The 16,039-nt window shown below is 30.7% G+C and overlaps 1 protein-coding gene across 2 annotated transcripts in view; it reads left to right on the top strand.

Moving 5' to 3' along the window:
* Window positions 1-16,039, top strand: part of dve (SATB1_N and homeodomain domain-containing protein dve) — a 201,252-nt gene that overhangs the window by 172,157 nt on the left and 13,056 nt on the right. For both annotated transcript variants that reach the window (XM_088239792.1, XM_088239793.1), the window contains exon 4: window positions 350-579. In XM_088239792.1, coding sequence (XP_088095918.1) covers window positions 350-579 — 230 coding nt within the window. The remainder of the gene's footprint in view (window positions 1-349; window positions 580-16,039) is intronic.

Genomic DNA, 16,039 nt, shown 5'->3' with positions numbered 1-16,039 from the left:
GAATTCAATTAAATAAATTTGTTAAAAAATGGTTCCAGGGTTTAAGCAGAGAAAAATCGAAAAATTTACTAAAACACATTCTTTAACAATGAATAGTATATTTAAATATTGTTTAACTGTACAATAAATTAACTAGTAGGTAGTCATGTAATTGTTTATTTTACATAAAAATGTCTGCCTTAAAACAGATTATACTTAGTTAGGCAGACTAGACATAATTCAGAGAAATCCGTTTCCTTAAACATGTAGTAGATAAAGAAATTGTACAGAAAGTGTAATTTTTGTTAATATTCCGCGATCATTATCATTTTTTTAAAGTTTATAAAATAATCATTTTTTCTTTATCCAGGTTGCGTTGTGATTAAAAATTGGAAGCCTCTTCCACTAGAGCTGGTCTGCTCCTCATCCTTGGCGACAGTGGGAGAGGTCCTGGGAGAGCTGACGGCTCTCGCCACCCTCCGGATCCAGCTCCTGCGGCCCCGTCCTGCTGCAGCCCAGGACATGAGAGACAAGCTCCTTCGGCTTCTACTCCTGCATGGCCACGGACTGTTGCTCAATAGCGGGTGCCCGCTTGACGAGGTAAGGAAGATTTTTTACACTGAATTTAATGACACTAGATTTGTAAGTATTTACTCATCGCCGTACAAATGATAACCCATCAAATTGGAGCATAGTAATTAAATAATATAATTTTTTTTTTTTTTTTAAATTGTGATAATGAATTGAGTTGTTGTCTCGTGGCTAGTGTTTTGGACTCACTGATCTGAGGGTAAGATCTGAGGTTTAAACCCCGCTCTATCACAAATTTATTCCTGTTTTCTTAAAGTAAGTTATTTGCACATATTATTGGCCACTCTCGGGTAAAATTGCTTTAAAAAGATATCGAATGCAAATAGTCGGCCTCATGGTTTACTAAAATGAAATAAACAATAAAAATAATGCAATCAAAATCAATCTATTCCAGGTAATTTTACTGTACTGTGTGGATTTGTACGATACATCTAAATTGCATCATTCTCGGTACCTTCGATTAAATATCAAAGAAACTTTGAACTGCTGACAAAAATCCATCAAGTGTATATTCAATTTAACGTGCAATGACAAGCAACGCTGATTTATAGAAACATCGCAAATAATGATACATCTGTTATCTCGTATTTCTATACGTTTAAGGAGGGTAACATTTTCAGATTTGTTATTAAGGTTCTAATGAACATACGCACATCATAGGATTTAACATGAAAGTTGTTCATTTATTCTTTTGTATGCTGTAATGATTGTCAGACAGTTCTCTTAACTCCCGTTTCCTGGAGTGCGACAATACCTTCTCATCTCCAGCCAATCTAAGACGTGTAACGATGTTGAAATATAATCTATATGTATCCCCCGAGCCGCCCACGCCCCCACGCGCCCCCACGCGCCCTCGCAGGAGACCCTGTGAACCAACAATGGTGCGGAATTACTCTTCCTACCTACAAGATGTATGGAGATAACTCAGATTGTCCTTATATCAAATATTAATTAACAATGATGTCTACGGTTCGTGGTTTACTGAGTATGGTTGAATACATTTTGGGAAAATGTTACGTAAACAGCGTCAATTTTCAAAATCAAACCAATAACTTATGAATTTTCTCCTTCTTACCCCTTTTCGTATTGCATTTGGAAATCAAACGAATTTTTTATGTTACAGATAGGGAGTTATTTTTATAAAAATGATCCACAATCAAACTATTAGAGCTTTCAAGTTGAAACTAAAGATATATTGACTAATTATAATAATACGGTTAATAAACCCGTATTTTTTTAAACTTGGTAGGTGGAAAAAGAAAGTAAAGGTGCTTCTTGCCGAGGTTTTTATTCCTTTATTAAGTGCCCCCTGTTGAGAGCGTTTCTTTCCACTCTTAGTTCATTTCGTGTTATTTAAAATACAGTACAGCTATATACAAGACGGTAGGTATGAAAAACAACCTAAAATCCAAAAACCAAAATTATTGTAGTGAATATAAATGTTTTTAATAATTACTTCGTATTGACATTCACACAAATGGCCAATGTCTTACGAATATTCAACCAAATTTACCACTTACTTTTTTATGAGGCAGAAAAATTATGAATTCCATTAATTTCAAATTAATCGTCTCAGTAGCTTTGAAACCAATAGGTAGAAAAGTGCTCAAAAATAAAGCTGTTTAATATTTATTTTATGATTATGATAATCATAAAGTAAGTGCTTCAAATATAAAATTAAAAATATGTCAATTTTAGAATATTGACGAGTCTTATTTTTTTATTCAACAGATCTCTATTTTTTAAAGTAATTACGTTTACATAAAATAGTTCATTAATATTTTCATCAACTCATAAATTCTGAAATAGAGAAAAAAAAATCTGTAAAACGCAGAATATTTTGTAAAATGCAGAATGAACAATCTTCATCGTTTTTTTTACTAGTTAGTAAATTAATATTTAAAAATCACCAGAGAATAGGGACTATTCTTGTAAAATTCTGTTCAGATATTTGGGGAGATTATGAAATTGAATTCTAAACATTTCAATAACGCGATGCACTATCAATTCGTGACGTCAGCTGATGCTGTTTGACGTCACCCATTGTTTTCCTCAAAATATTTACGGTTTTTATAGAGATAAAACTACTAATTTCTAAAGATCCTTTGTTTACGTTTACGGCGTTCAAGTCCTGTCACTTATTAAACGTTGTTGCGAGAACGAGGTGGCGATTAAGTATTAAAATATATTAAGCTTAAAGAAAACTGTAAAGTCCGACATAAAAAATTGTAAAAAAAACATTTTGCTAAAAATACTTTAAATAAAAAATATAGCCTCAAAATTTTATGATTTTACAATCACCTGTCAATGTCTAGAATGCAAAAGGTAAAGTGGAGGTGAAAGAAGGATAGACAACACTTTTATATTTATATATTTTATTTATTTATTTATGTATTTATTTATTTATTTATATATACGCCCAATGGGCCTTTTTACGGACACATTTATACATAGAAAATTATTATAACAAAATTAGAAAGACTCAATGGTTTATAGTAGACTTTGTGGGAGTGGAAGCGGGAGAGAGGTGTTTATAATTGAATTTGATTCAGTGATCGTTTGAAAGAAGACAACTTGTTTTCAAAGAAATCAAGACTGGTATGTTTGTTGGCAGACCTAAGAATTCCGGGCATAGGGGAATGAAAACCATAGTTAGTTCTATGGTTATCGGTATGAAAGAGTAAGTTTTGTCTGAGGTTTCTAGTTGGGATATTTAATTTTATTAAGCTCAGTAGTTCAGGCGCATCAAAGAGTGAGTTGAGAATTTTAAATAGGACTATAAGGTCGGATTTATTTCAACGGTCTTGAAGAGAAGATATATTCAAAGTAGTTTCTAACTCACTATACGTATATAGGTCTCTGGGTAAGCCCAACCTTCAGCCTATCTTTCTTAAAAATTGATGTTGAACTGATTCAATATTCTTGATGTGAACATCATAATATGGAGACCAGATAACAGAGGAATACTCTAGGTGCGGGTGAACTAGGGAACAGAAGAGAGTTTTAAGGGTATTGATATTTTTGAAGTCAGTTGTGCTTCTGTTAATAAACCCAAGAAGTTTTAAGGATTTATTGATAACATGTTCAATATGAATTGTAAAAGAAAGTTTAGTGTCAAGTATAATAATTGTTTCAAGATTTAATTCATTTCTCTTGGACTCATATGACTTACTTTAATTACAACTTACAGTTCTGTAAGTCTGTAATCTCAAAAACGATAGTTCTATCGTTTTTGAGATAGCGAATTTTGCAAATGAAATTTATGAATAAATTTATTAATTATTGGCTCTATTATAAACGCTAAAAGAGACTTTAAAAACTCACTTAAAAGTACAATGTGTTAAATCCGATATTCCTCCCGAGTGAAAATATGCTATTTACTTTACATATTTCCTTAAAGGAGCGGAGCATAGGGGGGGGGGGGGGAATTATAGATTATTTTATACTCAAACAATCTTATTGGCGCGTCGTTTGTATAGAGAAAGACAGCATGTAGGTAATTTCCCATTTTCGCCAGTCTCTAGTTGGAAGAGAGGTAATAATATGATTTCCTAGACAAGGCGGAATCAGACGTTTGTTCCTCTACTGAGAACGAACTCAGATCCTTAAGTTGGAATATTGTAATGCATTTTTGTGTAAGCCTAACCAACTCTCTAACTCATAATGACAATTTACATTTTTAAATTGACTCTTTATCTAATTATTTATTTTGTATAAAATCACTTGATTGCACGTTGGCCGGCTAGATTAAAAAAATAACCATCAATGATTAAATACCTGAAAATAAACTAACTAAATATCTTAAAGGAGGGTATTACTTGCAAACCCGGCGAAATTCAAAATTGTAAAAAGTGAGATATGAATTGAAACTTTTAGAGAAAACATTTAAAATATAATAATAATAATAACATTTTTAATTCAAAATACTGCTTTATTTGTGAGAATCTGACAGTTGAGTCATTAAACTTATTGGAAACATGACAACTTCTACTTGAGCATTGCAAAGTTGGTAATTTCCGTTAAATTAATGTATTTACTATTGTTTCTTGATGAAATCATGATTATTTTATCATTAGTTACATAAAAAATATTAACTGGTAAAATTTATTAATTTAAATTTATTTCAACAGAGAGGGAAAACATTTTTGAGAAGGGAATATGAAAGTCTGGGCATTTACAGGGCTTATGACCTGTCATTGGCTGGTTTAAGTAGCCACTTTACACACTGCATAACATTCACCTTGAAATCTTCACGTTACCTTTATCACGTTTCAGCTCTTTTACTTCACAAAAGTCAACAGATGGAAGAGTTGAGGAAATGTGGATGTTCAAACATGGGCATAATGGTGAATGTTACAGTGTGTAAAGTGGCCACTTTAACCAGCCAATGACAGGTCATAAGTCCTGTAAATGCCTAGACTTCCATATTCCCTTCTCAAAAATGTTTTTCCTCTCTGTTGAAATAAATTTAAATTTGAACAACCCCCTAGGGAGGAAATCCAGCCAGTCTGCAAGCATTTGGACAAAATCAAACATTGTTAAATTTATTTATTTTTAATATTTTAACGACTTGTTGTATTATTGTATCAGTTTTTACTGATTTGCTCAAAATAAAAAAAATATAGATTTTGCCAGGTTCGCAACTAATACCCTTAAATCTTACTAGAAATATTGAAATAAATTACAATTAAGTATCCACCTAAAATACATCTGCCAACATGTGCTCAGTAAAACACTTAACTCATAGGTTAATCATTTAACATAGAAGATTTTAAAGCAAGTTTTCATGTATTAATTTAACTAATATTTATTTAGCGGAAACATAGTATGCGTTATAAAATATCTCTAACGACAATTCACCAAACGCAGATATAATACACCACCATGGATTTTTTGTATTTATTGGCAAATTGTGGTTCTTTTACAGATTATGCATATTCTCGTTCCCATATACATGCATTGTTAGATTAAAATTTCATTTAGAAAAAAGACGGATCTCAGAATTAGGTGGATGCGAACCCCACCCTTTAGATTTTATTTCCAATTTCCTAAGGCATGCTCTTCATACTTACGCAAATACTTATTTAAAAAAATAATTGAGTACATTTTGACTAATTTGTTTTATGTTGACACTTATTTACAGTCTAGCTTCATCTTTTTTTTTAAAAGTTGTATACAAATACTTATTATTTTCTTTACTGCCTAATTAATGAGCCAAAATCAAATCAGCATTTTTAAGACGGTATTCTTTTCAAATTTGTTATTAAGTCATTGTAATTAACCTTTTCTCACAAACGTAAAAAAAATAATTAAATAAAAGCGACATTTGGTTAGGTTAACTCTTTGTTTTATAAGGGTCTTGAACCGCAGTGTAGTATTTACTAAGAAACGGGTGTCTTGTTCCCACCCCCTCCTTCTATACTCCCCTGCCCTCGCCTTGTACTTTATAATATTTAACCCTTATTAGCGGGCTGCTTATTGTTTCTGAGCTTAACCAACCATTTATTCCACGAAGCGGAGAATGAAGAATGGAAAACGAGGAACGGGAAATGCATACAACTTGCAATATTATTTATTTGTTCCATACCTTGTGCGATTATTATTTGCAAACCTGCGCAACCATTCACTTCCTTTAATAATATTTTGTTTACAATTCAGCTTACCCACAATCTTGATTTTCAGTACTATTTTAATAGGTTTATATAATAACATATTACAACAGAGATGAAGAACAATATAGAAGAAGTAATATAGAAGGAGAAGAAGAATATAATATGGAAGAAGTAATATAGAAGGTAATATAATATAGAAGGTAATAGGACTTCCATATTACCTTCCCTTAAATGTTCTTCATCTCTGTTGTAATATGTTAATGTAAAACAGCAACAATTGAATCCATTCCTTGTCTACAAAGGTTTATAGAATATTTTAAAAAATTAAGTCTTTAAAAACACGTTTTAATATTTTAGCAGAAGATATTAAAAGATTGTGATTAAATAATTATTAATTATACATCAATATTCTCAATCATTCCAGTTTGTAGGTGAACATTCTTAGTGGAAGTGCATTGAGATTTATGAAATAAATAAATGACGAGTGACACTTTAATCCACAAATTTTGATAAATGTTATTAAATATTTGTATATAACCACTTACCGACTTCTTTGTCTACCGGTTTCAAGACGTCCGTCTCTTTGTCAGAACACTAATTGAACCAACATGCAAACCAACATGCAAAACCCACTAAACGCCTTCACCATAGTTGTTGCACAAAAATATAAAGCCAACACGACATGCATTTTAATAAGCACATGCACTGATTAGGTCAAACATGCACTGATTAAATTATGAAAATATTCTGTTGTTTGAAAATTAATTAAAAGTAGAGGGGATGGAGGGAGGGGGTGAGCTTAATAGGTTTAATAGGGTGACCATTACAGTGGAACATCGTATAATGGACTATATTGGGAGTTTGTTTGATTATTGATCACAAGAACATGATTTTTTAAAGCTTTCCTAATGTGAAATATTTCCATACTATTTACTTTAAAACATATATTATTTGTATGTAAGATTTTAACTCCTTTATTTTTATTAAAGTCATGATTTGCATTGATTAGGTGATTTGCAAATTTAGAGAAATTATTATTGTGAAGTAAAATGTTTGACCACAAAGAAAATGCTTTAAATATTAATAACACAAATGTTGAATTACTCGTGACCGATTTCATCGCTTTCGCGACATCTTCAAGACTGGTTTCATTATTTTTTTTCTGTTTGCGAAAATTGTTGGTTTATTGTCATTTATAAAATAAGATACGAGTCTCAAATATGCCGCTCGCGAAAGGGATGAAACCGATCACTGATTATTCCCAATTTCTTAATCAAATATCACTTTTCTTTTATTTCTGTAATCAATTGTTCTCAAAGTGTGTCCAAATTATTTGTTTATTTTATATTTCAAATTGTACACATATTGTGGTAACATGAACTGCTTGACAATATTTAAAATTTTGTTACATAAAAACGATTTTGAGTCTGTAGCTATTTAAAGTTTTAACCAAAGTAATAAATTTGTTAAAAACAAAAATAAATGTAATTTTGTGAAATTATTAATTCGCTTTTAGAAAACCATATTTTATAAACAAACACACAATATGTTTATTTAAATGAAATACTAAAATTTCGATTGTGCATACGAAACCGTTTTGCCAATTCGAATTATTTTCTGTCAAATTTCTTATTGCGAAAAGACTCCTCTAATAAATCCTTCTAAATATCAAAAGTTTTAAGACCGATTCCAAGAAGAGTTTTGAGTTTATAGATATTTATCGTAACCCCTCTCCAGAATCAATTGAAGGATAAAAACTTCGTTTATTAAGTGCCATTTATTAATATTATTAATAGCAAAGCAAATAAATCAGCCTTTTAAGGCCGACTCACCCCCAGTTTAGGATTTACCTCCCCCTCTAAAGTGTCTTGGGCGAAAGTTTTGTGAAGGGGTTTTGCTTATGGATTTTATCAGAAATATTGAGATAGAAAGATAAAGTTTGATCACGGTGTACTTTTTAGTATAAATATATTTAAACCGAAGCATTTTCGTCGTTATTATTTTTAAAGGTTCTCTCTGACAACGAAAAGCGATACAATATTTACCACATTAAAGTACATCGTTAAAAACTTAAATTTAAAAAAGCTTCACTTTGCATTTGGATTATTTTATTTATTATAGTTCAACAATAAGCAGTACATACGACATTGGTATAATAATCACAATTTGTTATGTTTAGATATTGTTCATCAATTATATGTGAATATAACGTGCAAAAATAAGTTTGTTTTTTTTATTTTTTAAATGTATATTTTTTTAATATAAAAAAAAATTGTTGGCTATTCTGTAAAGTTGCTACATGTCGCTTGGTAACTTTTCCATTCCCAGAATTCGATATTTTTATATTTACTATGTTTCTAGCATAAATCAATTAATTTTATGTGAAAAAAATAACATTACAGAAATAACAGCGTATGATGAAGCAATAAGTATTGTTTCGGAAAAAAAATATTATTTTAAGTACATGTCCACAAATATTATAATTTTCAAATATTTATATTCATAAATTCTTCATCATATTAAACTTTAAAAATATACATAAAATATATTGAAATACTTAATCTTGCATCAGCTAGTAATTGTCCGGCATTTTTTATATTCATAGCTAAACTAAATAAATTAACGGAAGATTTTTCTTTTCTTTTCTTTTCTTTTCACCCTCAACCGCTTGTTTCCTACATCTTCATAGCATAGTAAAAACGATTCGCTGCCAAGCTTAAAGAAGCTGCGGGTTAAAGGGAACTTTAGCTGTAAGAGCGCTTTTGATCTTATCAGTACTATGAAATAATGCTTTATAATCTTATTAGGAGCGAGGTTAGCGCCGAGATGTACCCCCTCCCTTTCCGCATCAACCCTCTCTCCGCCACCAACACCGACGTATCGACAGTCCTGTTATTTCCTTAAATATTATTACAATATCTGAGGGGCGCCGGAAGGTTCTAAAATTGTTTCAATCAATGGTAACTGAAAAATGCCACTGAAAAAAACCCACAAATAAATCTAATATATCTGTCCGTAAAATATGTATTAAACATGTTTTATAGCGTATCTGTGAAAAACTTAAATCAGCATGTGTCAAAAAAATTAAAACATCTATTATTATTATACTTTTATTAAATAAATTATAAATTAGGTATATTATTAATATTAAAAGCATTAATTTTGTGGTCAGATTTTAAAATAAATGTTAGTAAATATTTATAAATAATCACTTGCCGACTTTTTTAGGTCTACCCGCCTTTTTGTCAGGACAATAATAAGCAAATCCCACTATAAACCTTCACCATTGTAGCTAAAAACATAAAACCAAGATGTCAATACAACACATGCAAAGAACAAGCTAACACCAACGCGCACTGATTATAAATGTAATGTCCGTGTACATAGTGTCCTGACGAAGATACTGGTATGTTTCGAAACTGGTAGAAATAGGAAAGTTGGTAAAAGGTTACATACATTTTTTACACATATTAGTTACTGATTTTTTTTTTCCTTTTTAACATCTTTTTTAAGCGCGATTATATTGTTTCGCCATTTACTCAAAACACTATTGAATTATTTTACAATTATTTTTATCATAAATATGTGAATGTTTAAATTAACAGCATACAAGTTTAACTCATTTGCATATCGTTATACTCTTATTTTAAAGAATTATTAAAAAAATATCTTAACCGTACTAAAACTACTTTAATTCTGAAAGATTCAAATAAAAATATTAAATTCAACATAATTTGACGTTATCAATCGGAGGTATTCGATCACTTATTAAAATACTTTGATAGAACAGACACAAAGCCACATTAAATCAAATGAAATTTTTTTCTTTTGACGTATTTTTAAAAAAGGTGTAAGTACAATTATACATTTTATTCATTTAACACTATGAATGTACTCGATAACAATATCTATAAATTAGTGATATTTTGATGTTTCTGATATATTGGAATCCGGGATGTTTATTTACTCGTTTGGAATATCGCACCTTAAAAAATCGCACCCCATGTAAATGAGGCGTGGTGCAACCGTTGAGTCAGTAATGCAGAATGAACGGGGCAGGATTTATCCTCGGATCCTCGGGATCCCGGAATCCCGGGATATGGGATGTGGAGTTTGTCGAAAAAAAATTTTTAAGATAAGAGGAAAATGAGCTCTTTTCCTCTTTCAGCACCAATTCTCTCAAAGGAAGGTTCAGAGATATCCAAAATCGCTCATGTAGCAAGAGAAGCAGATCTTTTCGTTTCCTGGCGCAATGAGATTCTTATTTTGAAAGGGGCAAAAGTGCATTTAAATTAGTATTCCTGCTGTTGAAAATAAACAAATATAATTTTTACTGCAGGCCTCTAAACAGACTTGCATAAACCTTTTCTCCCGAAAAACTAGGAATATCGTTAAGGTTAACATTTTTACTGATCTGCTTTTGAAAGTAGTTCAGAGTCCATGGTGCGAGTCTGGCCTAGACATGGAAATGCCTGACTACATACTTTTTGGCTGTCCAATAACTGACGGACACAATATTTATTTCAAAATTTCAAACACAAATTTATCTAAAATGTCACTTCTCTCTTATCCTCACTTACCCCCGAAGTGATTCATCATATTGAAAGATTTCTGAGGAAGAATGATGTGAATTTTCAGCAGGTTGCTATTCCTACCTGAATCTTTTTTAAATCCCAGTCCAGATAATTTTTTTATTACATTGATGGCAGGATAAATTGCCGAAAATAAGGTAAAACGGTTTCAATTTTAATTTTTGATAAAACATTTTCTTTTTTTAAGTTTTATATTTGAATTACCAACTTTGCGGTTATTCATTATAATAAAATGAATAGAATAACTTTGTTTTTAACCACTATTTTTTTTCCAACCGACCGGTTTCAAAGCAAACAAGTTTCTTCGTCAAGGTTTACGTAATTAATGAATTATTTTTTTATCCATGTTTACTAAATACTACCCAAATTCAATCAATCAAGTATTTTTTTCTCTAAAAGGGTGGTAATTTGAGATGAAAATTCATTAGTTACGTAAACCTTGACGAAGAAGCTTGTTTGCTTTGAAACCGGTCGGTGGAAAAAAAAATAGTAATTAGAAACAAAGTTGTTTTATTTGTTGTATCATTTTCTTTTTATTTACCTATTTAGTCAATTAAGTCTCAAGGCAGGATTACGTTGTTCTTGTGTGCTGTGGAATGGTGTGTTGGGGAGCTATCTAACGCGAAAACCTTATATGAATATTCGAGGTGCATCGACACAACGCACGAGAGCGATGCAATTCTACCCATACAATATCCATATAATGATGGCTCTTCAACACATCTCTACTAATCCTAATTCAACCTTTATTTATACATTTACAGTGTACAGGTGCCGTGGCGCATTTGGTTAGACCACCAACTATGAAACCGAAATAGTGTCGGGGTTTGATTTGAAATTATTTTTCAATAAATTCATCCCAGTGTTCATACCTTCCTTCCATATCGTGTCTTTCCTACCTGCTGACAAAACTCTTATAACTATATACTTTGGTATCGATATTGTATCGACAGAAACGGATATCAACGCATCGCTATTTTTTACTGCATATTGAAACGACAATGTAAGAAAAATCACACGATCGTGTGATAAATGTACGAGTTTGTGAATAAAATATTTATCACTACAATAATTATTGAAGTATCGCTGAAGTAGTTGGGGTGAGGCAGGAAGGGGTTACATTAGCGGCACAATATTTGACGTTCTTTAGGCTTTGTGTCTGGAGAGGGCGGATTATTCCACACTTTGGAGATTATTTAAAACGAAACAAAGGCTCCTCGGAACACAGTTTTGCCTCCAAATTGTGTTTACAATATAAAGACTGTTGCTAAAGCTTGTTAAAAGGATTTATTATTTCGGATTACCAACTCATATTTCTAGTTATTATAAGGTTATTCATAAATTACAAGCTTATCTACAACTGAAATAACGAATGCTACAAAATGGACTTAAATGCGTAAAGTTGGACTAATCATAACGAATTGTTTAATAAATAAGTTAATCAATCAATTAATTAATCAGTTTAATTAATCAGTACAGATATGCACTTGGCGTCTTAATAGGGAAATATCACGTACTAATAATACTGATAAAAATAAATATATGAAATGGATTTATAATAATTAATTGTATTTTCAAAATCAATATGGACATTGTGGAGAAATTTTTTCATATACGGCATTAAAAAAGAACATATAAAAAAACGCGACATGTTTGGCATTGATAGTTGTGATGTCAAGATTCGTGTCGATTTTCTTTAAACATTTAAACGGTTTGGAACAAAGCTAAAAATGAAGATGAATCGTGACGTATTAGGGCGTGGCCAATGCGATAACTGTTTTCGCGTTTTTCAAAATTACAAATTTAAAAATATTTTTTATGCTACTAATAAGAAGAAAAAATTAATATTTTTACTCGACAGTATTTCATAGACCTTTTTTACTTAAATATGTTTAAAAAAAGTGATATTTTCTTAGAGCAGTACCTTCAATGCAATTTTAGTATTTCAGTCATTCAAAAGTCAAGAATTACTAAAACTCAATCAAAATAATGTGGATTTTTTATATTGTAAAATAAATTCACAAGTATGTGGTCATGTTTTTGCTATTACTTTGCACGGCATATAAAAATGTCTGCCTTAAAAGATGTACCTAGTTTGGCAGACTACACATAAACCAGAGAAATATATGTATTCATTTATTTCTTTTATTTAAAAATAGTAAAAAATTTACACTTGAATGTCCTAATATTATGTTATTTTTGTTCGACTTTTATGTCTACCGGTTTCGAGACGTACCCGTCTCTTGGTCAGGACAGTCATTACACCAACATGCAAATACTAAAATACACTTTCACATATACCATCATCGTAGCGTACATGGTATTTACGAAAATTTTTCCGAAATTACATGTAAATTTAAAGAGGATGCAAACACCACCATGTCCAAACATGCATAAAAATTAGATTAATAACATTTAGCGATATGTTGCAGAATCCTAATATTAACATAATTATTATTATTTTTAAACTTTATATTAATTAATAGGCGCGAAGGTTTTTGCGGCCACTGTTATAAATACGTTTCTTTTTTGGGTGATACTGTGTGTGTTGGATTTGTTCCGCCGTTTCGGTTACCATGGCAGGAGCCATTTTCAGAGTAAACTGTGTGTTTTGTTGAAAAAAAAAAGTGATTATGGACTAGTAATTTGTACCGTATCTCTCTCATTTAAAATTAAACTCAACATACAACAAAACCGAATAGAAATGTGCCTACTGCCGACTGCGACATGGTACAAATTACTTTTAAATAAACACATACTTTTTCTACAAAACACACAGTTTTTCTAGAAGATGGCTCCAGCAATGGTAGCCGAAATGCTGGAAAAAATTCAACACACACGGTAACACCTAAAAAGAAACATATTGTATATGAATCATTCGTATTTATCAATTACACACATTTAAAATTTACGCCCTTTTTTCATAAGAATTTTGTAATCCACATATTTTTTAAAACATTTTTTTTTTGTAATTTCTTTATTTTTTAATATTATTCATCATTTATTTATTATTAGAAATCATCGTCTTTTAAATAGACAGAAAGTATAAGAAACCAATTCAAAAACATAAAACCAATTACGTATTTCACATTCATATTATTATAAATACGGAGAGGGAAAAAAATAAATACTTAAAAAGGAAACATTAAAAAATTAAATAAAAAACATATTAAAGAGGGAAGACATGGTATAATTCCGTCCCAACTCTCCTCTTGTCTATCTCTGTTTCCATTAACATTTATATTTAATGACTAAAATTTCACAACAAACAATCCGTAAAATACAGGTAGTACATATGTAAAAGTTAAGCAGAAGATAAATTTAAAATGTCTTTAACAGACCTGGTAAAACTGTAGTATTTACAGAGTATTATGTCGATGTCACTAAAACTGTCATTACAGGTAGTCTGTATTCTTCGAAGGGTGCTATTTTTTATATTATTAGTCTGTGAGCGCGGTATGTCTACAAGTCCAGAATCCCGAATTATACGAACAGGGACTCGATATCAAATGTTTCCAACAATGTGCAGGCTTTCAATTAGTTTAATATTCATATTTTATATACCTGAATATTTTAGAACGGGTGTTCTTACACCTAGTAAAGCTGCTTTAACTACATATTTCAATAAGCACTTATTTAAAAAAAAATGCAAGTAAATTATGTTTACCAATTTGTTGACAATCGCCGTATTTTGGCACTAAAACTGAAATCTTCACGTAAATAATATATTACTTTTAAGTCTTTTCGGGAATTGGTGCCGTCATCATTCATTAGGTTAAGAAAGTCAAAATAACGCTAGAAACTCCTGAAATCGAAGACGTCCAGAAGATGAGTACGAACAGTGAACAGCCTCCGAGATGCCTAGAGCCTCCGGCCACTCCCCCCGCCCCCGCCCCCCATCTCCAATAGCCGAGCAGCTGAGTAATTTCAGGCTTTCTGTTCTCAAATAGGAATTTGGAATATCTTGCAATCGCCTTTGTGAGTTATGCCCTCGGCTGTATAAATACTAAGTTAGGTACCGCCAATTCCTATCTGCTTAACATTCGGTTAAGATAACTCCATCTGAATATTATTATCATTTTCCTGAATGCCGCGGAATGTTTTAATCCAGGGGTTGAATTCTGCGCTTTTTGTAAAAATTTAAATCAGAAAATATCTCGAATTTACCCATTCTCAAAACATAGAAATCAGGCTCTTCCCTCAATTAAATCATCCTTGCGGTAAGAGTTCAAAAAATTTCTTTGATGAACGTATTTGAATGTTTCTATTTTAAATATATTATATTTAGCCAAAATACAAAAACAATTCAGTTTGAAATCAGTTCGAATAGTTTTCTATTTGTATTAAAATGATACATTTTAGCCCTTTTGATATGTAGATATTTAAGGGTTTTATTAAATTTAGATATTTTTCTATAAATCATTTCAATATAAAAACAAAATAAAAGTATGTAATTTTCATATATTCGCAACTCAAAAATTTCATCATTGTTTATTGAGGTACCGAAGCTTTGATACACCTGTCTTTAATACTTCCTTCTAATAATTTATCGGGACCTCGTGGTTAATTTACTCACTTCCGCTACCAATACAAAAGTTCCACTGAACTTTGGCTTAGTCTGACTTTAAGTCTTGCTCGAGTATTCATAGATCAATACTTAGAAGTCATTTATCATTTCAAAGGCTCCCCTCTTTAATGGAGCAAACGATAGAATCTTCATTAATTTCTATAAATCACCGGATAATAATTTCAAAAGGAAGAGTTAGTTGCTGACTATTTAAGATTAAATATCAGACATTATTGGGCGCTCGAGATATTTAGTAGTTTGACTAATTAGAAGGATTGGAGATATTTAGAATTGATAAACATGTTTATCTATAACTTTGAATTTGATACAAAAGTAAAATTTGTTTTAGAAAAACGTATTATCTCTTAATAGAAATATATATATAATAATATATTTTAGCTTTAAATTGAAGAAACTATTTAATATCTACAGATTGATTATGAATAAACATTACGTGATACTTATAATTTATTTATTTATTCATTCAAAATTACATCAGTTTAAATATTAATGAACTTATTAAGGCTTTTTAGGCTATGCCACGGACACGGGTTAAACCATAATAATTAACAATAAAATACATAGTCAAATTAATTAGATTAAATTACAATAACATGTGATGCAATAGAATAACAATCTAGAAAAAAAAGTATAAGTTATAAATAATAAAATTTCAAAGAATACAATGCAAAAAAGAT

The sequence above is a fragment of the Micrasema longulum genome, unplaced genomic scaffold (assembly GCF_059751315.1).
Source record: "Micrasema longulum isolate JH-2025_06_02 unplaced genomic scaffold, ASM5975131v1 h1tg002264l, whole genome shotgun sequence".
Lineage (NCBI taxonomy): Eukaryota > Metazoa > Arthropoda > Insecta > Trichoptera > Brachycentridae > Micrasema > Micrasema longulum.
Note: the sequence above shows the minus strand (reverse complement) of the source record. Positions and strands in the feature narration are given on the sequence as shown.